Below are 24906 nucleotides of genomic sequence, written 5' to 3' on the forward strand. Positions count from 1 at the left end.
TGGGTGGGGGCCTGCTGATAATAGGAAGCAAGAGGGGAAGGGAAACGAAGGAGCGCTGCGCCTTCCTCCGTTATTTCGAGTCGACTGCGAGAAGCTGCTTTTCAGCATTTCTATTATTTGTGCTTCTTCCTCCTGCTGTGGGGCGGGTAGCAGCACTGGCTCCCCCACGCGACTCCGCTCCGTTGGTGTTGTACACTATTATTGTAGTCTTTGCAGAACCCTTTCCTTCCTCCCAGCCATTTCTTGAGTAGCTGCAGAACTACAGTAAGCGCGTAAGAGTAGAGCTAGGATCCCCCCGCTTTCGCCGGAGTGGCCGGACCCCGCCGTTCAATTGTTTGAAACTTCCCCGCCCCCAAGCCCCGCCTCTCTTCCGCCCCTCCGTTCCACCCCACCGACCCCCCCCCCCCCCGGGGTCCTGGCCGTCTCCCTCCCTTCTTTCCCCGCCCACTACTCCGCCCCTCTCTCTAGTCCACCCCCCGCTCCTGGGCGGTCCTAGCCGCTCACCGCAAGAAGAAAAGCCACCCATTCGTCCCCCTCCCCTACCTCTCATCCTTTGCCCAGGAGCTGCCTTCATCGCAGTCACGCCCCTTCCTTCCGAGGAGCTTTCTGCCTGCCCAAGCTGGTAGACCCCCTGATTTATTCTTCCATCTCCGCTCTCTTTCGCCTCATCTTCTCTTAGTTCTCACCGCCCCTCCACCCCCACCTCCAGTCTGTCTTGCCTCCGACCATCCGCTGCTCCACCCTCCGGCCCGGTATCCTGCCTGTCCACTGCCACCAAGGAGAGCCCGGACAGAGCAGCGAGGAGGGGACCAGGCGGGAGTTGGGGCTTCCCCCTGACCATCCCTGGCCTCCGGCCCGGGACCGAAGCCACTTGAGCGAGCAGAGAGTCGTCACCTTGTCTTCGGTGCCTTCAGGGGTAGGAGACGCATGGTTACTTTTCGCGGGGAACTGGGGCAGGAATCCATGGTGGCTTGAACTTGATCGTGCCCTCGGCGTGAGTGAGTCGATCTAGATGCGTGTGGGGATGCCCGGGTGTTCTACTTTCTTTGCAGCTGGCCTTGAGTTTTCCAGGATGAGCAGCAACTCAGATCGGTTAAAGAGTGTGCGCTCCTTTCTCGTCCTACGGAGATGCTAGTGGGTACCACTACTCGATGGTACTTTTATTTCCTTTGCTCCTGGGGTGCTTCTAGGTATCTAGGTAATTAAGCACAAAAAAAGGGAAGGAACTTCAGGTCAACATTTACCTCAGAAGGAATGTCTACAGGCGTTTATCTCAGATTGCTAGATGCAGATGCGTTCCTCCTAGATGTTTAGAGTTGGGGTGGGGGCTCACACTCCCCTCCCCCGGGGGCTGTGAGTTCTTGAAGTCTTAAAGTCTGGGAGTAATCTACAATGCTATACTCCTTTTGATATACGTGTGTGTGTGTATGTGTTTGGTGGTGAGGAGGGGATTGCGCGTTATCTGCTTTATAGATGTTAGTAATACGTTCTTCAGGATCATGCAGGTGCCTTGAGGGTCCCAAGCCTTGGTCACTGTACATTGGCACTTCAACAGCAAGAAGGATTTATTGATATGTGAAAACAAAGAAAAGGAAAAGGGAGAGGGAAAGTGACAGTCTTTGTAGTCTGGTAAATCGCCACTAATGATAGTACAATGATAATTTGCAGCAAAGGACGAAATACCATTAAATGAGAGTAAAGGAACCCTTTGTGAGAAACAGCATTTTCAATCTCTCACATGTATTTTAGAAAGAATTGTAGAACACTTTGGAGTGTCTAATTTAGTTCTCCTATGTCCTCCTGCTGCTCCGGACCACCGCATTAAGAGTGGAAGTTGGGAGGCATTTAAAACTTTTTTGAATATAACCCTCTTCTCCCATTCAGAGAGGAAGATAATTAGTCACCATAATCTTCAATAATGGAGGGCTAAGGTTATTTAAGTCTCCTTGAACAAGGTTTTGTGAAACATCCTTTCCCAGGCCAGCCTTTGTGAAGCCTTCTCAGTTAGACCTTTCAACATTCTCATTTAATAGCTAAGAATACTTTGAAATACCATTTTGGATGCAGGGTAAATTTTCACCCGTCTCCCACCTATCACCAATTGGACAAGCATGGCAAACTTTTAAGAATGGTGGCATTCAAAGACCACCAAGATGTTAACCAAGATGTCACCAATCCATTGCTTATTCACGAACAAATTATTTACTTACATTTTAAAATACTTGTGTTGGTTGATTTTAATGGGCAAAAGGAAAGCAGGAAGGGAGAGAAGGAACGTTACAGGGCGACAATTTTAAAGGCTATCATCTTTCAGATCAGCTGGGAGGGAAAAGTTGGCCTGACCAAACTGCATTTTATAACTGGCCTGGGACATTTTAATAGCCAGGTGGTTGTAGAGTAGTTGCGTCTATTTACAGATGATAACTCAGGTTCCAGTTATTCTGTATGGGTTTATCCGGTGTCATTTACAGACACTTTCTGGCACTACATCATACTTCATTTTAAGATACTTCTTTCTTTGGAAAAGTCTGCGGCTCCATAAAATTAAAAGTGCTTTTTCTAACTTCATGGCTAGATATGAAGTAAACCTCTGACCATGCTTGTATGTAGTTAGTTTTATGTGAAAGTTGAGGATCTGTTTACCAATTTAAAAGGTTTCAGAAGGAAATTTAAAAATTCATATTCGATACCATTTTGGATTTGGAAACTGAAAGCTCATTTCTGGTTGGTGAAGGAGGGATTATTAGACTAATGCATAGCCATGGCATTTTGTGGACTTGCTTTTTCTGAAGTTTTGTAAAGAGCAAATCAGACGCTTTCTAGAATGCCTTAAGAGGAGTCTATTCAGAACACAGAGGGATGGATGCTATGACCTTGGGGTCCCATTGAGTGCCAGAATTCTAAGAGGGTACATCTGCTTCTATGCCTCTCCTAGGAACACTCTCCCAGGGCCTGTGCCTTCTTTAAAAGGGTGTCTTTGTAATTAAGCAGCCTGTCTCCCCCACCCCCCCCTTTCTTCCTTTGATCCAGCTTTTTAAGGCCTTTTCCATTTGGAAACAAGAGGAGTTTCTCACACTCTCCTACTCCCCTCTTAAGGTTTCTTTTCCTTTCCCTCCAAAAAGTCCCCCAAAGTTCTCAGGATGGTTATAAGTTGTTTTGTTTTGTTGGAGTGGAGGGGATGTTATCAGCAAGGAGAAGTAGAGGATATATTCGCTCTTGGGAAATGCTTGTGACCAGGTAGCCTCTTCCATGGAGACTGAGCATTTGGAATGCATGAGAACAGTCTATTCTTAGGGACTGTCTGGAAGAAACTGTCCTTTGCACCCATTAAGTGCAGCTAAAACCCACTGAAAAGGGTGGAGAGAGGTGTGTGTGGTCGTGGCGGAGCCTTTTAGGATGGTAAATGGGTAAATGTTCCCAAATCTCCTATTACATCACCTCTTTCCCCCATGGATTCAGTGGGTTTAGAGATCTGCTTGACAAGTTAATTAGCTTGGGACTAAACCAATTTGTTCAGAATTGTGCTCCATTGATTTCCTGTCCCCAGGAATTTTTGTTGGTGGTTTTCTATGACGTGTTGTCTTTGGTCTTGCTTACTTCTTCGTTCCTTGCTGCCTTTTGTGGACTTTGGTCCAAAATCTAGGGTTCCACCCCCAAGTCAAAGGTTAGAATTTGGTCCTAGGAACTAAGGGGGCATTAAACAGGCGGCGCATACTGCACTGCACTTTTCCATGGTGGGCTTCTGACCCCTTTTAACTCAGAGAAGGGAGGGAAGTTTCCCCTTCCACACACAACACACAAAATCTGAACTGAAAAAAAAAAAAGGAAAATAAGAGGTCATTTGCTTTATAAAAGAACCCACTACAGGTTTCTTTGAAAGAAGTAGCTTTCCTAGTTAGTGCCTTTGAGTTATGACTTGATATATAAAACTTCACTATAATGGGGGCCTTCTCAGAAACGTCTGTATTGCATAAAGGAAGACATTTGAATTTTGTTGTAACGATTATAGCTTGAATTAAGTGAGGCGATTATTTGGACTCTGAAATCTTTTTGTTATATGGGATGGAGTTAATTTTCTAAATCATTCTGGCTTATAATAATGCTGGCCATGTTTAGCTCCAGCCTACAACCACTTGTAGATGGGAGGTAGTATGACCTTCTGGAAATAAATCAGACTTCACAGATATTGCTAAGTCTAAGGATAGGACTCTCTACCCCATGTTCGTAAAGAAATTTAATTCTGGTTATTGTATTTGAATAACCTAAGGGTCCAAAAAATTGCTTCTGGTAAATGACAGCAACTGATGCCATTTTTCATCGAATAATCTACAATAAGCTTTCCTAGTGAGCCTCTTGGTGCATGGGATGTGGGCTCTAGGCCCATCTCTAACTCAGTTTACTGCCCTTGGCAATTCCTCCTCTGTACATTGTGAGGAGCTGGACGGGGTGATTTTGAGAGCTGGTTCTGAAAAGTTTATGGTTCCCTTTCTAGACCACTACTTGGGATGTGAGTGTGAATGATTCGTACCAGAATGAGGTGGAGAGCAGTTGTTAGAAATACAATCATGTAGTCGTCTGGATGTAAAAAAAAAAAAAAAAAAGCCTCCAAGCATATATCAATATAAATGCATTGTGTTTTGTATTTTAACAACATATCAAATTAAAAAGCTAAGATCCTGCCCAAAAATTCATCAAGAATCCTATCATCCTACCAGATCACCGGCTTTGATTTTTCCTAGTTCCTTTCAAGCCCTTGTTTCTGTTCTTAACATGAATTTTACATAGGTGTTGAGGGAGGGGGTCATAGAAATTTACAAAGTTTCTTTTAAATAAAAGCCCACCTAAGACTTAGTTTTGTAAACCTGTGTGGAAGAATGAATTCAGAACCTGACTGAGTACACACGAAGAATCATGTATGTTTGTTCCTCGAAATGCCAGGAGAGACTAACAGATTTAATAAGTAATCCCGAAACCTTTCTGTGAATTAGGGGTGTTTGTGTATCTACCAAGGCTGTTAACTCTACTCCGTTGACCTCCTGTTACCCCTCCCCACTTTCTTAAGAGAAAAGAAAACTAAGGTTCACTGTTTACTTTGTCTAAATCATTAGTAATGAGTTCTTAAATCACTGTATCATGATATACCATCAAGAGAGTACAAATTTGGATAGACTATAAAATTTCCCCAATAAGAAAGGAAAAGCAGAAAGGCACAAATGTTTTGTTTCATAGCTTTGAAAATAATATGTTTAAATTAGACTAGAAAAATAGTAAGGAAACTAAGGATTCGAAACAATTAAAGCCATGTAGGTGTTGCAGGATGACCCGCACATAATGGGTTCTTCACTTGAGGTCTTCACTGTATAGAGAAAGCTCAGTTACGTAGTCCTTTAACTTTCTTTTCATAGAGAAGGCATAATATACATATGATCTCCATTTTGGATGAATTCATTCCTGGAAACTGGTGGCTCATCAGAAATTAGATAAAATACCTTTAACCAGAATAGGAAAGGGAAATATGGGTTTTTAGTACTTAGTTCCAAATTAAGTACTTTTTAAATGCTATATATTCATGGGGGAAAATGCAGATGGATATATTTGCTAATATCTCATAAGATAATTTTTGAAAATCTACTTTTTTTCAACTCTATAGGCTGTCCTCGACATTTGTAAAGTCACTTTCATTATTGCCCCAACTCCATGAAATAACATTAGACTCTGTGACTTGAAGCCAGGATGCGGGTTTCTGTGCCCAACCATCTCTGACTTGTCATGTGACCAAGGGTAAATGAATTAGCTGCTCTGAGCTTCAGTTACCCTTCTGGGAAGCAGGGATATTAATACCTCACAGAGGTGTTTAGGCATGCTTCATATTGGACACATGCTTTGAGGTCATTGGATGAAAGGTGTTTGCATGATGGCAGAGCAGGCTTATTATAAGGTCCTGAGCAGGTGTTCACTTTTAATGAGCTTTGCTCTTATAACTTACAGTGCCCTTTGGTGCCCCAGTGCCTTACTGACTATAATTGATCATCCCGACGTTTATATTATGGACCTTCATGGCTTATTTTTTTTTAAAAATTAAAACATTTTCCTTCCATGGGGTGAGTTGAAGTTCGAGTAAGAGGACTCTAGCATCTTGCAAGGTGATGAAAAATACCTTCAAAAAGAGACATCAGTTGAAATGTGCCATAGAGATCAGTGAGTTCTTCAAAGCTCTTCCAAAAGATTAAAAGAGTAAAACAAATTTCGGCGTGTGTCTGTGTGTGTGAGTGTGTCTATGTATGTGTGTTTTAAGGGAGAAAGTTTTGAGTAATATTTGCTTGTGACACATACTGATGATAGCCAGTAACTGAAACCCAGCCATTGTAGTGTTTTATACACAGCTGGTTTTTATTAATGATGGAATATTTATGCTTGCTGTACAATTCGTGGCTCATTTCCATGTGTATGTCAGAACTCAAATACCCCCCAAAGCAACATTAAGATAACATTAAATATAAATGTGGCCAAGCTAGAAAGGGTGGATTTGGAGGGGTCTCCCTTATTCTTATTGGTGTTGCTTCAGATCACCATAACTGCCCCCCAACTTTAGGCACTGGTGCTGATGTATTTTTCCTTTATGTATTCCATAGCAAACCTCACATTCTGATCCTTTTGATATGGACAAATGATCCCCCCCTTCGTAATGTAGATGGAACTGATGTATGTGTTTTTTAAGAGCATATTTTCCCTGCACATGCTTCTCATTATCCGAGAGGCCTGGACTCAATCAGTAAAGGAGCAGAGAAACCACATAATTGAAAGGAGAATGACGGTGGTGCATACTTGGAATATTTGTGGGAAGGGGATTGCTGACATCAGAAAATGTAGTGGCCTGAGTGTTAACAGCATTGAAGAGAAATAAGCTTTCTGTGTTTCTGTGCATCGAGAATTATTTTTAAGGAGATAAAAATATGGGCCAGGTTTGACATCCTTTTACAAAGTTGCCCTGGAAACTTTGATGAAGGTTGTTATAGAATAGTTCAATTAAAACCTTCCCCATTAGGAAGCTAATTATAATTAGTACATCACTTACTCATTTTGGTTGTTTTCAAGGGGCAGGATTCACATTGAATTAATGGCACTTCTTTCCATGTGATAGCAAACTAAGATAAAAATCACAGATGGGGAAAATTATTTAGATAGCCTATTTTGAAGAAATCTAATTTCCACTTTATTACATTTAGGTTTTCAGTTCAGATTTTTGTCTCACTCTGTTTATATACAGTGATCACATTTTAGTTTAGTAACCAGTTTTACATTTTGGATCACGGGCTATAAACCAAAGCTTATTAATCTGAGTTTCCCATATGAATTGGAGAAATACGGTGAATGACAATAAGCCATTTTATTAAGGTAACATTTGTGGGTTTTGTCTGCAATTCATTTCTCTTTGCTGTGTGTGAGGGGGGAAGGGGGAGGCAAATTGATTTTTTTAATTTATTAAAAAAATTTTTTTATGTCTTTATTTTGAGAGACAGAGTGAGAGTGAGCGGGCGAGGGGCAGAGAGAGAGGGAGACACAGAATCTGAAGCAGGCTCCAGGCTTTGAGCTGTCAGCACAGAGCCCGACGTGCGGCTCGAACCCACAGACCGTGAGATCATGACCTGAGCTGAAGTCGGACGCTTAACCAACTGAGCCACCCAGGTGCCCCGATTTTTTAATGCAATTTTTGGAGCTAAGAAAGTTTGGATGACTCCCTCTACCCCCGGGAGCATTCTGTCTGCCTCAGGCTCTCAGTTAGGCTTCCTTGAGGGCAATGCAATGACTATTCTGATCTGGTACTTTGTGTGACTAGGCTAAGTGGTTGTCTCCTGGCAGCCTGAAGGAGCGTGGTCACGATGGGCTCCGGAGGGCAGGGTTCCTGGCGGGTTCTTTCTCCTGTACTCTTTTTTAGCGGACTGAATACTCATTCATGAGGTTTCAGGGCCATTTGCAGTAGCATAAGAACTCTGTAGCTAAATATGTAACATGGGTCTGCTGTGGTCCTCCCTGTTCCCCGTAACTAGTAGGGGACAGACGTGCTGTATGTATACTCCCTGATGCTGTTACGCTATGCCCACAGCATATGCCTACACTAGTTTCCGAGAGTAGGAAAGTTGGCTGGGTTCTCTGATTTGCACTTTAACTGATTTCACCCTAGGCCTTCCTGGGAAGGCAGAGTCTAGATTTACTTTTGCAGTGGCCATTCAGTCAAGACAGGTTCTCGGGCCCTGCAATCAGCATGAGGAGGAGGGGCTGCCTTTGGGGAGTGACTCAGGCCCTTTGGTATGAAGATATGAAACTCTGGCTCCTGTCCATGCACCTGCTGGATGCCACACCTGCAGTCAGCACCTGAGCCCCAGTCAGACACAAAAACCAGACTGAAGGCAGATGGGGCTCCCTTAAAAGGGGTACAGCAGAACAGGGAACTCCCAATGATGTTAGGGCAGCACCCCTGCAAATTCCATTTAACCGCTCCAGTGTTGATATGGGGAAATGTCTTAGATATTTTCTTATAGGTGCAGTGCACTGGCTTGCTCAAGATACTGTTAAGAGTTCTGAGAGAATTTCACTTTCCTAACGTATTTCTCTTCTGAACCGTCCTCTTAAAAACTGGAGAGTCGGGGCACCTGGGTGGCTCCATTAGTTGAGTGAGCGACTCGATTGCTCCTCAGGTCTTGATGTCATGGTTCATGAGTTTGAGCCCTGCATTGGGCTCTGCGCTGACAGCACAGAGGTTGCTTGGGATTCTCTCTCTCTTTCTCTCTCTCTGCCCCTCCCCGCTGTCAAAATAAATAAATAAACATTTAAAAAAACAAACCCTGGAGAGTCCATTCCATAGAGGTCTGTGTCTAGTAACCCAGTATAGGGCGGGAAGTCACAAGACCTGGGTTCTGATCCTGGCCCCACCAGTAAGCCACAGTGAAACCTTGGTCAACTTAGTTATCATGAGCTGTCTGTTCTGGATTTAAGATTCTCCAGTTGTAAAATGGAATTAATCACATCTGCCTTTATTTCCTCACAGAGCTGCTGAGAAGGACAAATAGCAGAAGGGAAAGAGGCTTTCTCTCCTTGGAAGAAAGGCTAAGATACTAAAGGTAACAGAATTATTGTTCTTGGTTTTCTCTCTTTCACTCCTTGTCATCTTTCTGTTGCCTCTAGCAAAGTTTTTGGGAAGTTGTGATTTACTCAACATGCAGTATGCAACTCTTCTGCATATTTTATGTGCTAGTTCACGTTTTTGGTGTTGGGAAGGATACGGAGGAAGATCATGCACCCAGTCCATAACCTCTAATATCTTGCATTCTAGCAACTTCCAATTTCTGCCTTGCTACTTAGAAGCTTAAAAGACAAAATTAACTTTCTCTCTGTCTCTCTCTCTCTGTCTCTGTCTCTCTCCCTCTGTTTCTCTTTTTCTTTCTCTGCATTGCAACTGGGGACTTCTGTACCTGAAGCATGTACTCCAACATCTAGATTGAAGGTATGGGTATGGGGTGGGGTATTTACCGTGTGGTAAATAAAGAAATTTCTGTCTCACTACCACATGTGCAAAGTACCTGACACTTGAATGATCGGTTCAAGGGTCCATCCTTAATTTCATCCTTGGTTCTGCTCTGCTTCTGCCCTACACGTTCCAGCCCATTCTTTGACCTTACCTGTTATCCATATGCTAATGACTCCCAAAGATATATCTCAGCCTATCTTTGGCTCCTCCTTTTCCAACTTCCCCAGTATCAAACTGGTTATCAGATGTCTCATCTTTAGCTCATTGATCTTTTCCTCTGAGAAGCTTTGCTCAGGTGGCCCAGATGTTTTTGCAGGGTCCTCTGTGTTTCCCATTGTATTGTGTCCCCTCTGCTCAACTGGACTCTGGTTTATTTCTTTTTTTATCCACTCTAGGACCTATCCATTGCCTGGCTACAGTAAATGCTCAATAAATTTGGAAAATATGGTGTGGTCGCGCTGCGATAGAGATGTGTTAAAAGTCCAGTGGCAATACCAAGGGAAAAGAATTAATTTTCCATATTGAGCAGTGGGAGGGGAGGGAAGATCGAGAAGGATTAGAGAAAAACCTTCAAGGAGAAGGTGGAAAGAGGACCTACCCTCTTCTGAGAGCTCTGACTAAGCAGCCCAGGAAAGAAATGCCTGTTGTCCCGGCTCTTGCCAAGCAGGACGTCTCTGGCCTGTTGCCTTCTCTGCTTAGAACTGGATCACTTTTATGGTTGGGTCTGCAAATAAACCTCTGTCTATAACACATTGACCATCTAAGACAGGTGCCACTTAGTCATATAATATTAAACAGAGCTGACCTTAAATGTGGCACCTTAACTGGGGCTGAAAATAGAGGTACACACATAGGCTCCTTGGTCATGTATACTTAGTTCTATACAGAGAAAATGCCCTTACAGTATATTGAAGATTGGTATCTAAAAACTAACACATTCTCAAAATGTAGCAGGCTGGGTCACTAGAACTGAATGTCTTCAAGCTGACTGTCAGATCTTTCCAAGGGCAAAAATGAAACATGATATAAGCCATTACAGGCCATGAACCTGTTCTCACCCACCTGATGCTTTTACTAATTAGCTTCTTGGCCGGGTGGCAATTTGGGGCAAGTGCATGCAAGCTGGCTTCACAGGGGAGCCCACATTCCACTCTGCCATTTCGCAAGTCACTGGGATACTACACTGCTTCTCTTGGCTTCTTTCCCTCCCAGGAGTCCTGCTCTGCCCTGGTGGAAAAATGGGAGAGGAGAAAGTTTCATTAAATGAAGGAGAGATTTCATGGGGCTTTGGTGTTTTCTAGTTTCATTTTTGTAGTGGGTTGTCTAAAAACATTCATGTACCTTGACCCATTAATTTCACTTCTGAGAGTCTCTCATTAGGAAACAAATCCAAAATATTGAAAAGGCCAAGTCTCAAAGATGTTTTTTGTAACATTATTTAGAGTGGCACAAAACTGAGAGCCACTTAAATGTCTTAACAATTGGAGAATTGGGTAAGTGAATCTTGACACACTCATGTTGTGAAGTCTATACCGCAGTCTACACCATGGTGAAAGTGGTTATGATAAAGTGAAATGTAGGATCCGAACGTCTGTGTACATTAATATTTCATGGCTTTGTAAAACCACAAACACACATAGAAAAAACTAAAGGAAGTATTCTCTGTTGGTAACCACGTTTAGTTCGAGGTACTGGGAGTATGAGTGATGTCTTCCTCTTAGTTACAAGTGTTTGCATGTTGTGTTTATATTACTTTTAAAGAAACTAAAAACAAAAATAAACATGAGTAGTATATCACCGATGATAGGAAATTGGTAAAGTAGGCAGCTTCTAGGTGTATTTTTAAACCTTTCTCAGTTTATGCTCAGTCTGGTTTCATGGACTACTTACCCCTTTTCTGAGGCAAGGAGATATGGGATGTGAGGACATGCTCTACTTTTCCCATGGAATGGATGTGTGTGGAAGGAGATGGCATGGTGATGGCAACAGTATTCTTCTTGTTCCTAAATTTGCCACTGCTCATGTGCACTTCGGGGTTAATCATCTCCTGTTCCCTATGAATATGTTCAAGTTAATTGCTTTAGAGTACAGAAGTAAAACTGGGACCCAGTTGACCACACCTTTGAGTTACCATCTCAAACACAAGATAACTGACACTGATTGTCAGTAAGATTTGGAAATGCGAAGGAAGGCCTGTTGTGGTTCCTAAAATAATCTTACAACATAATCTAAATAGAGGTAGGTCTAGAAGCAAAGAGGTGGGGCCAGCTCAAACCCTTTTCTTAAGCCAGCGCTAGACTCAAAGTGAGGCCAAATTCTAAGTTGGTATGGCATTGACCAGACCAAGAACATAGGCCTGGAAATATTGATCAGTGGAGGTTCATGTTACATTCCGACCCACCTGCCAATCTTGGCCTAAAGAGGAAAGGCTTTGCAAGGTCTTTCTGCCATACTTCTAACTACACACATCTGTCTTCCCTCTTTGAATTTTTCCTCCTGCCATTAACAGTTTACTACTGATGGAATTGAAAATTGGTGGTAGTATTGAGCCAGGTCTATAGTCTCTTAAAACCAGAGCCCATTCAATTTAATAAATATTTATTAAGCATCTTCTACATAGAATCTAATATGTTAGGTAATATATTATAGTGGAAGGACTGTTGCCTGAGGAGTAATAAAACCTGCATTCTGGCCCTGGCTCTGAACCTTGTCAAGCTCTAGTACCTTCATTATACAGAAAGAGGGGTTTGGACCACTAGATGGTCTCCTAAGAGTCTTTCTAGTTTTGGCCTTTGCTGATCTAAGAACCCTTGCATGCACAAAGACTAAGTGGCAAATAAAAGTTTTAAAGACAACCAAAAACTTTAATTTATAAACTTTCTGTGGTCTTCTAAAAAAAAAGACCACTTTGAAATAATATTAAGAGGCAGATTTTGTTGAGCCTTTACTATGTCCCAGGCTGTTTTGTACTTTACATGGATTACCTCCCTTAATCTTTATAATAGCTCTATGAGGTAGTAGCACTGTTATCCCTGTCTTGCAGGTAATGAAATAAGATTTGGGGAAGTCCAGAGAAATATATGAGGTCAGTTAATAACCCATAGATCTGGGATTTGAACTTAAGCAGTGTGAATCTAGGTCCAGGCTCTTAACCATGGTGTTTATACTGCCTGCCTGTCATCCATTGAAAGGTTAGGGGTAACCGGCAAAGGAACTATTATTTCTTACCTCCCAAAGGAAGGGAATTTGTATCCTGGATTGCAAGACTGTTGGGAAAGGTGTTCTCTAGGACTCTTTAGAACACAACATCAACCAACCTGAGAGGACATGAGAGAATTCAGGGGGCTATTTTGCCTCTCTCTTTGTATGTGAGGTTGTGTGTGTGTGTGTGTGTGCTGCACAAATATATCCACATAGATACATAGACATAGGGGAAGCTTTGAACTGGCTCCTTTCCATTTAGCTGGAAGTAAAATCATATGGAACAAATTGACCGAGATTTAGCAGAGACACAGGTATCCCAGACTTACGCTCTTCATCTTGATTGGCCAGAGTAAGGATGGGGGGAAGACTAGGAAGAGGAGGTAGAAGAGATAGAAAGATCTTACAGGTATATTTTACAGCTTATTTGAAGGGTAGGAATTTGGTCTGCTCTGGTCACCTTGTAGCGTGGATTTTCTGGGACTTGGCTTGAGAAACATCTGGGCTCTCACTAATGGGTTCTGGTTCAACCAAAACTGGGTTTGATTGAGGTATACTGGGAGAGGCCAAGAATTTAGCTTGGCCCTGCTCCCCTGTTGTTATTACAGAAGAGCTGAATATGTAGATTCAAATTGTACTTTCAAAGAGAGAACCATGGATATCCTTTCTTCCCCTATCAATGTCCTCAGGGACAGCCTGTTTGTCCAGGAGAAACAAGGTTATTTTATTGATTGAAGATGATGTCAGAACCCTGGCAGTGGCGTGATTGAAGGTGTGGGCAGATTGAAGGTTGCAGACTTCATACTACTTTAGTTTTTGCGCATGAGACAAGGAATCTTTTCCTTTCCTTTCGCTAGTAAATACATGGACTAGTGTTTTCCTTCTTCTGTGACTCTAAACATGTAGATGAACTTAAGTTCCTGAAGAAAAAAAAAAATCCGTAAACTGGAGAGGAATCAGCAAAGCTCTTTTCTTAGGCTGATTTCTTTTCCTCTTTTAGACCAGAAACAAAAAAGGCCAGCGGGCGGGGTGGTGGGGAGGGACAATCTGTGTCCGGTTGACATAAAGTGATTGGGTTTTGAAAAGGATACGGAGGAGAGGGGACAAAATTAAGGGAAGAGAGTAAGATTTTGGACAAGTAAAGTTTTCTTTGTGAGAAGCTAGGTATGAGGAACAAACCAGTCAAAATTGGCATGAAGAATCTAAATAGCCCTGGAAAATAATTGTATGGTGGTTTCTCGCCAGGGGCTCAAGTTTAAAGGCCTCAGGCTGTTTTCTGCATGTTTCAGTTGGGGAAAAAAAAAAAAGACAACTGCTTTGTTCAGAATCGCACAATAGAAGCACGGTGGTTATTTACCACACTCTGTTAATAGTCCAGCTTCGATTCCAATTAGAAGTTGTTCCTTTGCTTTGAAATTAGGGAAGACATCCTAAAATAATTACCTTGCAGATTGGAGATGATTTTGCTTATGATTGGAATTATATGTTGGGCCAAAACAAGATGGAAAGACAAATTTCCGTGTTTGCTCACTCTGTATCTCTTCACTTTATTTTTGGCAACATTGCAAGGAAATAATGTTAAATTAATCACTGTGTGGTTTTGTGGATTTTTTTTTTAAACTTGGATGTTTTGGACAGGCTCCCAAAATACAGAGATGCTTGTGTGCTTCCTTTTTGCATTGCCTTGCTCCTCAAATGGCATCTCTGATATGGATTAAAGCCTTTCCTATAAGTGACACAAATGAGTCATGGCAAGGCTGGGACAGAAAATAGGAATGTGGATGATGTGCATCTCACATAAACACGAACTCCTCAGTTTTATAACCATCTCGGATGGGCCTACGGGGCTTTGCAGAGGGTTAACACAGTAATTCAGGATGAGGACTTTCACAAATCCTATCCGGTGGGTGTTTGCATCTAGTCTTCCTAATGTGAGTCTAGTAGTTTACTTTCGGGGAGCTCCTGGGCAGTGGAAATGCTGAGAAAGCAAGTGGAGGCATTTTATCCTTGGAGAAGAGTTGGTACTATGTGCTGAGAAGAGCAATCACCTTTGCTACTCCAGTAAGAATGGATGGACCGTCAATCAGATTGTAAGCTCTGTGAGGGCAGAAACTATATGTTGTGTATCTTTTGTACCCTTCCTTATGTCTAGCAGGAGGCTGGCAAATGTCTGGAATGGCCAGTATGCAATAAATACTTAATGACTTGATTGAAAGGAAGTTTTGGTTTTCCTCTGCCTATCTGAGGCTGTGGCTTTTAATTTGGAACTTGAGTATCCTTTTTTTTTTCTTTACTTTTTTTTTTTTAATTTGACCAAAAGCCTACCTTCCGATGACTGCCTCCCCTTCTGGGATGTGAGGCAGCGGGCCCCTTTCACCTGCCCTGAAACTGATAGCAGTTTCAAGGTCTCACCCTGAGGGTCACTTGGTTATGCCTTTTGACATTTCCCACCATGCCAACTCAGAATGGAAGCAGCCGCTTTTGGAGGTCATGAGGCTAGAACAGAGCAATCTTTGCCAGTCTGGGACCTGAATATTTGCATCCTCTGGAGACTGGCTGGCCTGAACACAGGTGCTGGTAGCGAGGTTTCTTTTCGTCCTAATGGAAATGGTCTGCCACTCATAGGAAAGGCAAATACCTGGGAGGAGAAGTCATTCCCTTGGAAGGACTGGTTTGGTTAACTGTTGGCCATTGGTGGCAAAATAGAAACGACGTTTTTATTTCTCCCTCCCTCCCCCTCCTGAACATTTCAGAGTGACCAGTGGTTGGACTCTTGGCGGCGCTTACCCTGAACCTGTGTGTTAGGGGAGAGGGAATCTGCCGTTGCGGTTTCTGGAGCTGCTCATAAGCAAGAATTCCCTATCCTGATCAAGGCTTTAAGCCTAAAAGAAAGCAGAAATAGGTATGGACCATATGTGTGTATGTGTGTGTGTGCGTGCGTCTGTGTGTGTGCAGGGTGGGGTGGGTGTGGAATGGGAGGGGGTGGTGTGCTTTGAGGGTCTGGGGCAGCTCAATTTCTGAATTTCCCTGCTTTGTAGGGTAGGTGTGCAAGTGATTTTGTTTTAACCATACATGCTCCCATCCCACTTCCTTTTTTTTCTTCTGAGAGAGGAAAAGTAGTTTGGGAGTCATCTTTTCAGTTTAAAGGCACCAAAAGAGATTTACATGTTTCGCTTGTCAGCCTATCACAAAATCCCAGTCTGACAGTTTAAAAACAGGAGTCCCAGATGGTCACTGGGTAAGAGGGAAAGGGCAGGTTGCTCAGCCCTTTGGTGTACACTTCCCCAAAGAATGTGATTATTAGGATTTAAAAAGGGACTTTGGGAGGTTAACTGTGGGGTCAAACTGCTCCTTAGAACAATTGGAAACCAGGTAGCAGTAATCATGCAAGAAGTACAAAAAAAAAAAAAAAAGAAGAGAAGATGACCTTTTTCTATCTACCACACACATCTTCTGGTCATCCCCTGCAGGACTGGAGGAAAGGGATCATGTTTCCAGTGAGACTGGAGGCTGTTTAATATCATAGAAATCAGAGCCTGGGAGCCAGGATTCCAGAGTTCTCATCTAAGAACCTGAGGCTGCTTAGGTTGACCTTTACTGCGACTTTTTGTGTGACATCATGCCCATTCTCCAACACTGCTTAAGGCCCTTAGAGAAAAACCTTCGTTATTGAATATATTGGATTGCAGTATTCACATGACAGACTCTCTCCAAAGGTTTTTATGAGCCTCTAATGAGTTTGTGTGTGTACTATACCAGGTAAAGAGAGAGAGGGGGAGACAGAGAGGGGGAGAGAGGTCACCAGCACTAGTTTTTCAGGTGGGAAAATACAAGACAAGAAAAGAAGAATCAATTGCTTAGGTTACTCTATAAATCCATATCAGGATTAGAATTTGAATCTTGAGTCGTCTTACTACTGATATCTGTTTCACTCAACCCGTATTTCTTCCTTGAGAAGAATTAGTGGTGGTGGTGGAAGGGGAGGGGTATGGTAATCATACCCTTTCTAGAAGGATGACCTTTTTATTTTTCAATTTCTAAATGCTGTCAGAGGCACACTTCAAATGAAAGAGGGCTTCCCATTTAAGCTCTTCCCTAGCCAACAACAACAGAAAAAAAAAATCTCAATGACTATTCCTGGATGGCTGAAAGAGAAACTTTGTCAATATCAGTTATCTCAAGCCCTTCTCTTATTAAGCCAAGGAGAATCCAAAATGGACAATACAAAAAGGATTTTTTTTAAAAAAAGCTATGTTTCAGAGTTTTATGAGAGATCAGAGAAAACGATTTGCATCAAGAGGGGATCGTTCTTATCCTGTGCGAGCCAAACTCTCTTCATCTTTCATTTATTTTAGTTGTTTATTTGGCATTTCGTGGCTCCCTTCACATGCTGGCCTGTTTTACAGATCCTGTCTATGGGGTAAATTCTCCCTATTGGCCTGCCCCCTGTGCCACAGCCATAATAGATGGATTTTTCATTTAAGTAGAATATGGAGAGATGAATCTTCTGAGTAAGGACCTAGAAATTGCCCTCTCTGGTCACCCTACCTGACTGCTCCAGGGTTCCCTAGTTCTCTTAGGAATTAAGTCAAGATTGGATATTTAACCGATGCTAAACATGAAAGAGGAAACAGTGAGCTCTTATGCCCCCAAGTTCCTCATCACGTCAATGCTAGAGCCAGGAGTCACCAACAAATAACCTATTATTAATTCTAGATTCTCTCTGGAATGGAATCCTCACCCCCAAATACCCATATTCTTCCCCTTTAGAGGAATGATTTATCCATCAACTGGGTGTTAAGCTTCCTGTTTCCCCTTCCCAGGTCAAGGGCAGCCCAGGTGCCCAATTTCTCTCTCTCTTCACAAGGCACCACCAGCAATAGAGATGAGAAATTCTGAAGAACAGCCGAGTGGAGGAACCACAGTGTTGCAGCGTCTGCTACAAGAGCAGCTCCGCTATGGCAACCCTAATGAGAATCGCAACCTGCTTGCCATACACCAGCAAGCCACAGGGAATGGCCCTCCTTTCCCCAGTAGCAGTGGGAACCCGGGCCCTCAGAATGATGTGTTGAGTCCCCAAGACCACCACCAACAGCTTGTGGCTCATGCTGCTCGACAGGAACCCCAGGGTCAGGAAATCCAGTCAGAAAACATCATCATGGAGAAGCAGCTTTCCCCCCGAATGCAGAATAATGAAGAACTCCCAACCTATGAAGAAGCCAAGGTGCAGTCCCAGTACTTTCGGGGCCAACAGCATGCCAGTGTTGGAGCTGCCTTCTATGTCACTGGAGTCACCAACCAGAAGATGAGGACCGAGGGACGCCCGTCAGTTCAGCGGCTCAATCCTGGCAAGATGCACCAGGATGAAGGACTCAGAGACCTTAAGCAAGGACATGTCCGCTCCTTGAGCGAACGACTAATGCAGATGTCACTGGCCACCAGTGGAGTTAAGGCCCATCCACCTGTTACCAGCGCTCCCCTCTCCCCACCGCAACCCAATGACCTCTACAAGAATCCCACAAGTTCCAGTGAGTTCTACAAGGCCCAAGGGCCACCTCCCAGCCAGCATAGCCTGAAGGGCCTGGAACACCGAGGCCCCCCACCAGAATATCCCTTCAAGGGCATGCCACCCCAGTCTGTAGTGTGCAAGCCCCAAGAGCCAGGGCACTTCTATAGTGAGCATCGTCTGAACCAGCCAGGGAGAACAGAGGGGCAACTGATGAGGTATCAGCACCCCCCTGAGTATGGAGCAGCCAGGTAAGAGAGTTCCCTTTCTGTCATTTCCTGGCATCATCCCCAACCAGCTTCTGCTGTTTGTTGGGAATCTTAAGGGAAGGAATGGGCAGGTGTTTGGTATCACAAACTCTGCAATGCATGGCTGGCCCCTGGCTTAGTCAGTTTCTTCCCCATCTGAATTTCTAGTCTCTTCAGCCATAATTAGTACTGTATTAACATTCCCTTGACTTTATAGGTTGAGCATGGCCCCAGCTGCCTAGTGGATGAGCAGGAACGTGAGTCTTGATATCTACAGAGATATTCTGTCCTGTTCCCCAGGATTTTGAAGGAAGGGTCCATGTTCCTCTTTTTGGGAGTTGTTAAGCCTTTCCTTGAGGAGCAGAAGCAAATTATCTTGGACTTTAGTCTGGAATATCCTATCACTTTCAGTTATTCCCCTCCACAAAAGTCTCATCACTTATTTTTAGGAATGAATTTTTCTGAAGAATTACTATAATTCTTTCGGACACTAAACAAACACCTCGATATTACTCTGGGGGAGGGGGAACTATATATGTGCAGGTTCAGAATGTTACTTGCCTTGTACTTCCGTTGCAGTTCATCAAGTCTGGACTGCTCCATCTTTCTTCTGTAGAGAGTCTCTTAGCTGCATGTCTCGTTTTTAATGTCTAAGTTAAATTCACATCATGTCACATAGAAGTTTTGGTCAGATGCTAAAATGCAGGAAGAGTAATATTCCCAGGACTTCTTTACCACTGGTCATTAGTTCAGGAAGACTATTTCATATATTCATAAATATACTTCTGAATTATTCAGAGGCCAGAAGTCCCATTGCTTTATCAACCAGACCTCGTGATTCCATGATTGTGTTCATTGTTCCTACTGTTACGGGGCGGGGGGGTGGGGGGATGTCTGCTATCAGCAGCAGTTTGGTATACAGGGCAGAGGGAGGGTTCCAACCACTGGCAACAATGATGGCCGTTATGTGTGGTGTCCCTGTCCTGTTACCATGGATAATTACGGGTAAACATGAGGCTTGAAGTCCCTGGACCTAGCGGAGGCCTCTTCCCAGATTAGGCCTATGATCTCTTTACGGTCTAACTCTTGGCCTCCTGTCTTCTTCTCACTTATTTGGGAAAGAGCCACTTGGCTTGAAGTTCATTGGGTGACTCTGGAGAGAAGGCAGTCGGGGTGGAGTAGGGTGAAGGTAAGAGAATGCACCTGGCATTTCCTGGTATTTCATTTTCCCCCTCCAGGTCCTGTTTTATAGCCAGAAGCAATTCACTTTGGGCTCCACCCATAACTTGGCCAGTGTAGGATTTTTCTATCCCCTTAACCCAGGTTGATTTCCTAACCTTTTTCAACCTCCTCTGTGCAGCTTTCAAAGGGCAGGAGCCTAAGTTCTGATAAGTGGCTTAGAACAGGAAATGGGGTAACGGACAGGGCCCTTCTGGTTTAAATGAGAGCCCCATCTGCCCAATGAAACGGAAGACCCAGGGAGGGGTTGGTCAGTTGGACTGCTTAGCTTAGTGGAAACCCATCCAAGCCAGCAAAATGTCAATGAAGCTGGGGGATGTTGTTTTGCTCTTCCCATCAGCATGGAAGAGCCTGTGGGACTCTGTCCCTTCTGTGGATGGTCTGACGTCTGTTGCCTTGTGGGAGGGGAGTGTGTTGGCTGGGGCGTGGAGCAGAATCCAAAGCCCCGCTTAGCACAAGGACCGCCTTCCCAGGAAAGCTATTTTCAGAACTCATTCACCAGTATTGTTTGTGATCTGAAATGACTCCCACAGTGTTTGAAGCTAGATGGAAAAGCCCTTTGATCTGCCTAAATAAATAATAAGGAGCCCAAAGAGGGATTTTTTTTTTCTTCCCTTACTGATTAAACCACCAGAGAAATTTAGCTGCATATATGTTACAGGAAGATATCTTCCCTTCTGTGTTATCTGTGGGCTTTCTACCTATCCCCAAAAGCAGTAGAGCCCATGCTGATTACCCTCTTTTGAGCAGAATTTTAATACGCAGGTTTGCTCTAATATATATATATATATATATATATATATATTTTTTTTTTTTTTTTTTTCTCTCTATGGGAGAGGAACACGGTACTTCATATGCTTGGTGAATAGTCAAACCTAAACTGGTCCTGATGGGAAGGTGCTCTGTGTGGAGTTTGGGGTCTGCATCAGACAAATTCTGGCAATAAAATGTCTCCAGGGCTTGTGGTAAGGGAGTGGCACCTGTTGACAAATTACTGGCAAGGGGAGGCAGTTGATCTGCTTTCCAGAAATGTGCTGCTTTTAGGTGGTGACACATTTTTCCTCCTTTATTTCCTTGAACCAACTTGCTAGACAGTTTGCGAGTACCTTTCCAAGTAACTGCTGCTAGCCCCAATTAGAAGACGGAATTCTTAGTTCTTAATCCATAAATTACAGATCGGGACACAAAGCAGGTTCTCTGAACAAATTGCCGTTCAAAAACCTTTGTGTGCTTTTAGAGGTGCAGTGAAAGTGCTAGAGATTTGCTGTTAAAATGAGCAAAATGATATAAACAATCTTTTTTATTGCTTCATCTTCTCTCTGCCCTCCTCCCCGCTTGAAAAATAAATATCCTGAATGCCCAGAACTCCAGATGGGGAACAAGGCCAAACCATCTGAAGAATTAAAAGATTTCTGAATCTTTGTCTTTCTAAGTGCTGGGCCCTTTCTGCATCTGGGGTTTATACATTTATCAACTGCCTTTAAAAATTAAAACCTTTCTGTTTGTAAAGCAGCCACCTCCTTTCAGTTGTTGAAATCATGCCCAGATCTGAGGTTTCTTGAAATCCTTGTTTAGTGGAATCTGAGGGTGACCTAACTCTGTAGTTCAGAGCAGGGCTGGTTGTGCAAGAGAAATAGTCCAGAATCTTCAGCCCTCTCCGGGATTCACAGAGCCTGGGAAAAAGGCACAGTTTCTGTGGGGGAGAATAAATTGGGTTCCAGGTTGTTGGTGGCACCCGCTCTGGTGAGAGTGTGCATGTGTGGGTTTGCACACGTGTGCGCAGGGAGTGTGTAGTGTGTGGGTGTGGGGAGGCGGGTGTGTGACTGAGGAGGGCGGGGGCTCCCAGTGAGGTGGGAGGGCGGAAGGTGCTATGTCAGTTCAATGGATACTCTTTTGCTTTCCCTTTGTGGCCTCGCAAGCGCAACCTGTCTTTGGGAGAAAGTACCCCTGGCTTGGGGCGGTGGGGGGTGGGAAGGATGCTGATTTTGGTCATTGGTCTCTGTCCCGTGTGCCTGCCATGTCCCCTTTTCCACCAAGCACCAGGGGCCCAGGTTGTCTTGGGAAGGAGCAGGATGAAGGGAGGGAAGGGGCAGGGAGGCAGGTCAGGGCTTTCCATGGGATCATGTGATTCTATTGTCTGCAGGCAACTTGTTGTTCCTGGTTAATATGTCAGCGGGAAGTGATTCGCACTGCTGTGCAGTGGAAGCGCTTGGGGAGTGTGCCGCTCACCCAGCTGCCACCTGTAATATTAGCAGTACTGTGAACTCTTATTATTTAATCTTGAGTGTCGTTTTGCTTCCTCTGACATCCCCCCAGCCCTCCCCCACCCTGTCATGCGTCCGTCTCCTCTCAGAAGGAGCTTCACAGGAGTGTTCATACAGTCCTGCTTTTTTTTTTCTTTTTCTTTTTCTTTTTTTTTTTTTTTTTTTTTGTGGTGGGTGGATGCTGGAGCCCAGATGGAGTTCGTTGGCTGGAGGGCTTCCTCTCCTTTTGTGACTGCCCAAGCCTTGCTTCATGTTTGCAAACCTGCCAAGGACGGACTGCCTGGTTTTCCCAACATCATGGTGCACTGAAATCTGCTTCCTTTTCCAGCCTGGGGAGCCCAAGGGCTAGCTACCTTGTCTCCATCCTTTATTTTTTTTATGTTTATTTATTTTGAGAGAGAGAGAGAGAGAGAGAGCGAGAGCAAGCTCAGGAAGGGCAAAGAGAGAATCCCAAGCAGGCTCTGTGCTGTCAGCGTGGAGATGGACACACAGCTCGATCTCACAAACCGTGAGATCATGACCTGAGCCGAGAGACCGAGAGTCATCGGATGCTGAACCGACTGAGCCCCTCAGCGCCCCCATGTCTCTGTTATTTCTAAGTAGAGCTCAGAGTCAGCACCAGAGCCACTGCTGTCCTGGGCTTAACTGACTCTAAAGACCTCTTTCCAGAGACCTTGTGATCTCTTCCTTCCTGAGGCCCCTGGGAGGCCATGTACTGTCCAGGGCATGGAGGGACCTTTCAGCCCCCAAGCAGGAAGGAGGCCAATGGCCAATCTGTTTGAGAGAGAGGCCTGGGCTACTGATGGGGCCCAGAGGCACTGGGAGGATGAAACTCATTTCAAAACTGGGCATTCAGTCTTTAAAAGAGAACACCTCCCAAGGCCTGGGGTTTCCAAATCTTGGCAACAAGGATGAAGATTACTTTGGTCATTTTTTCCCTTAAATTCTGAGAGCTGGATTGGAGAACATGAAATTGAAAGCCCCTCTTTTCTACCCAGGAGAACCAAAAGCCCCAACAATTCCTAGTACATTATATTTTAACTCCAGGGAGATACAAAAATTGTGACGGCTCTTACTCAGAGGAAGGAGAGCACATAGTCTCTTTACCCCTAAAGAAACTGAAGATCTACACTACAGAAAATAGAGAAAGACCCCTCCCCAAATAAATTTATAAATAGCTCTTAGGTTTTTGATTGGATGAGTGTTTTGAGCACTTCCAAAGAAAGGTAATAGACGGTAGCAACTTTCCAGTCGTAATCATGAGCACTCTGTGAATTCTTCTGTCCACAAATAGGTCGCATGCCCTCTTCACTATTTAGCAATTATTTATAGTGTCATATGTAGGAAATCAGAAGAATGGCAGCGCACCAGAGACATTGATGGAGCTGAGATACAGACTTCAGGGGTTGAGCCTGGGTTCTGGTGAGCATCTGGGTTATTGGGTATCCATTAGCAAGTGTTTGGAATGATTTTGCAGCAGTCAAAAGCCCTTCCAGTGAGGATCGATCTCTCTCTCTCTCTCTCTCTCAAAATTTGTTTATTTATTTTGAGAGTGAGACTGAGCAGGGGAGAGGCAGAGAGAGAGGGAGACACAGAATCCCAAGCAGGCTCTGCCCTCATACCCACGAACTGTGAGGTCATGACCTGAGGTGAAACCAAGAGTCTGACGCTTAACCGACTGAGCCACCCAGGTCCCTCAGTGAGGATCTCTTGTAGGGATAGATACATGAACAATAACGATAACTGAAGTGTATGTCAGAGGGGTGTGCTTTAGCATCTGGAATACCAGTTTTAAAGGTTAATTGCTCCTGGTGATTTGCCCCAGGTCCCCCATGAATTTTATGCGATTTAATGCCAAGATTAAATGGATATCCCATAAGTAAAATCCCTAACAGGGCCAACCTATCTCACTGAGAGGTAGACAAGAGACTCTTTGTAATTCCTATTGAGCTAAAAAATGAGAAGAGCCCAGTATTTTTGCAATTCATCCATGACCTCAGGAACAAAACGGGCTCATGCAGATTAAGTAACTTGAGCAAGGTTACACAGCTAGTAAGCAGTAGAAAAGGTCTCCAAATTCTGTTGGTATCCAAATCCCATGCTCTTAGCCATCTGTCTTCCCTGGATTGAGAAATATCAACTGTAGGACAAGCATCCACAGGATGTGGGAGTATATGAGGTTAGTTGGGCATGGGCTGGGGGCTGAACAAGCTTCTCAGCTTCAGCATTTACTTACAGATTTTCTTGCTGGTTGTGTTGATGGTGAAAGTGATCCATTCACATACTGTGATTGTTGCCATTAATGACTAATAGTCCTGTATGAGGTACAAAAGTAGGAAAGCCATATTAAGCAGTGTACTAAAGTTCTCTTTCTAGAACTTTCTATAAGAAATAGGTTGGGGATCTGAACATTGTTGTGTGGAAATTAATGTTTTGAGATAGTGGCAAGAGCCAAAAAAGGGAATTTGGACATAGGGGTTCTACCCTGGAGCAACCAATAACTCATTCTGAGATATATGACAGATTGTTTACTCTCTCTAGACTTCAGTCACAGAATGGATCAAATGATTTCTTTAAGGCTCTTTTGGTCCTTACATTTTGTGATTCAGTTCATCAAAGATAATACGATAGTGTTGCCGGTAATCCCCTCCAAATCTTGGTATTGTTGCTGCTAATCAGCCTCATCCAATTATTAACTATAATCAGCAATACTTATTTGGTGTCTCTAATATCCTGAGTATTTGCATTTCGTTAAGAAATTTTCTGTGACTATATGAATTATGAAAGAGAGTTACTAAAAAAAAAAGAGAGTTACTGATAGCAAGAAGAGGGCTGGTTTTGACTGTAGTTTGCCATTTCCTTGTAGGCAAGTAGAACATATTTTCTAAATCTGACTCTCTACACGTGCTGACCACATATAGA

The 24906-nt window shown here is 43.7% G+C and overlaps 1 protein-coding gene and 1 long non-coding RNA gene across 2 annotated transcripts in view; both read left to right on the top strand.

The window, feature by feature from the left end:
- Positions 1-580: 580 nt before the first annotated feature.
- On the top strand, positions 581-15562 carry LOC120241981. The gene is made up of 3 exons (XR_005530999.1): positions 581-916; positions 9047-9119; positions 15481-15562. It is a non-coding gene; the product is annotated as an uncharacterized LOC120241981 (long non-coding RNA).
- A 2050-nt stretch (positions 15563-17612) lies between these two features.
- Positions 17613-24906, top strand: part of AMOT (angiomotin) — a 46696-nt gene continuing 39402 nt past the window's right edge. Inside the window, exon 1 of the mRNA XM_039247420.1 lies at positions 17613-18484. Coding sequence (XP_039103351.1) covers positions 17613-18484 — 872 coding nt within the window. The remainder of the gene's footprint in view (positions 18485-24906) is intronic.

This window comes from Hyaena hyaena, unplaced genomic scaffold (genome assembly GCF_003009895.1).
Source record: "Hyaena hyaena isolate Hyena2069 unplaced genomic scaffold, ASM300989v1 scaffold_297, whole genome shotgun sequence".
Lineage (NCBI taxonomy): Eukaryota > Metazoa > Chordata > Mammalia > Carnivora > Hyaenidae > Hyaena > Hyaena hyaena.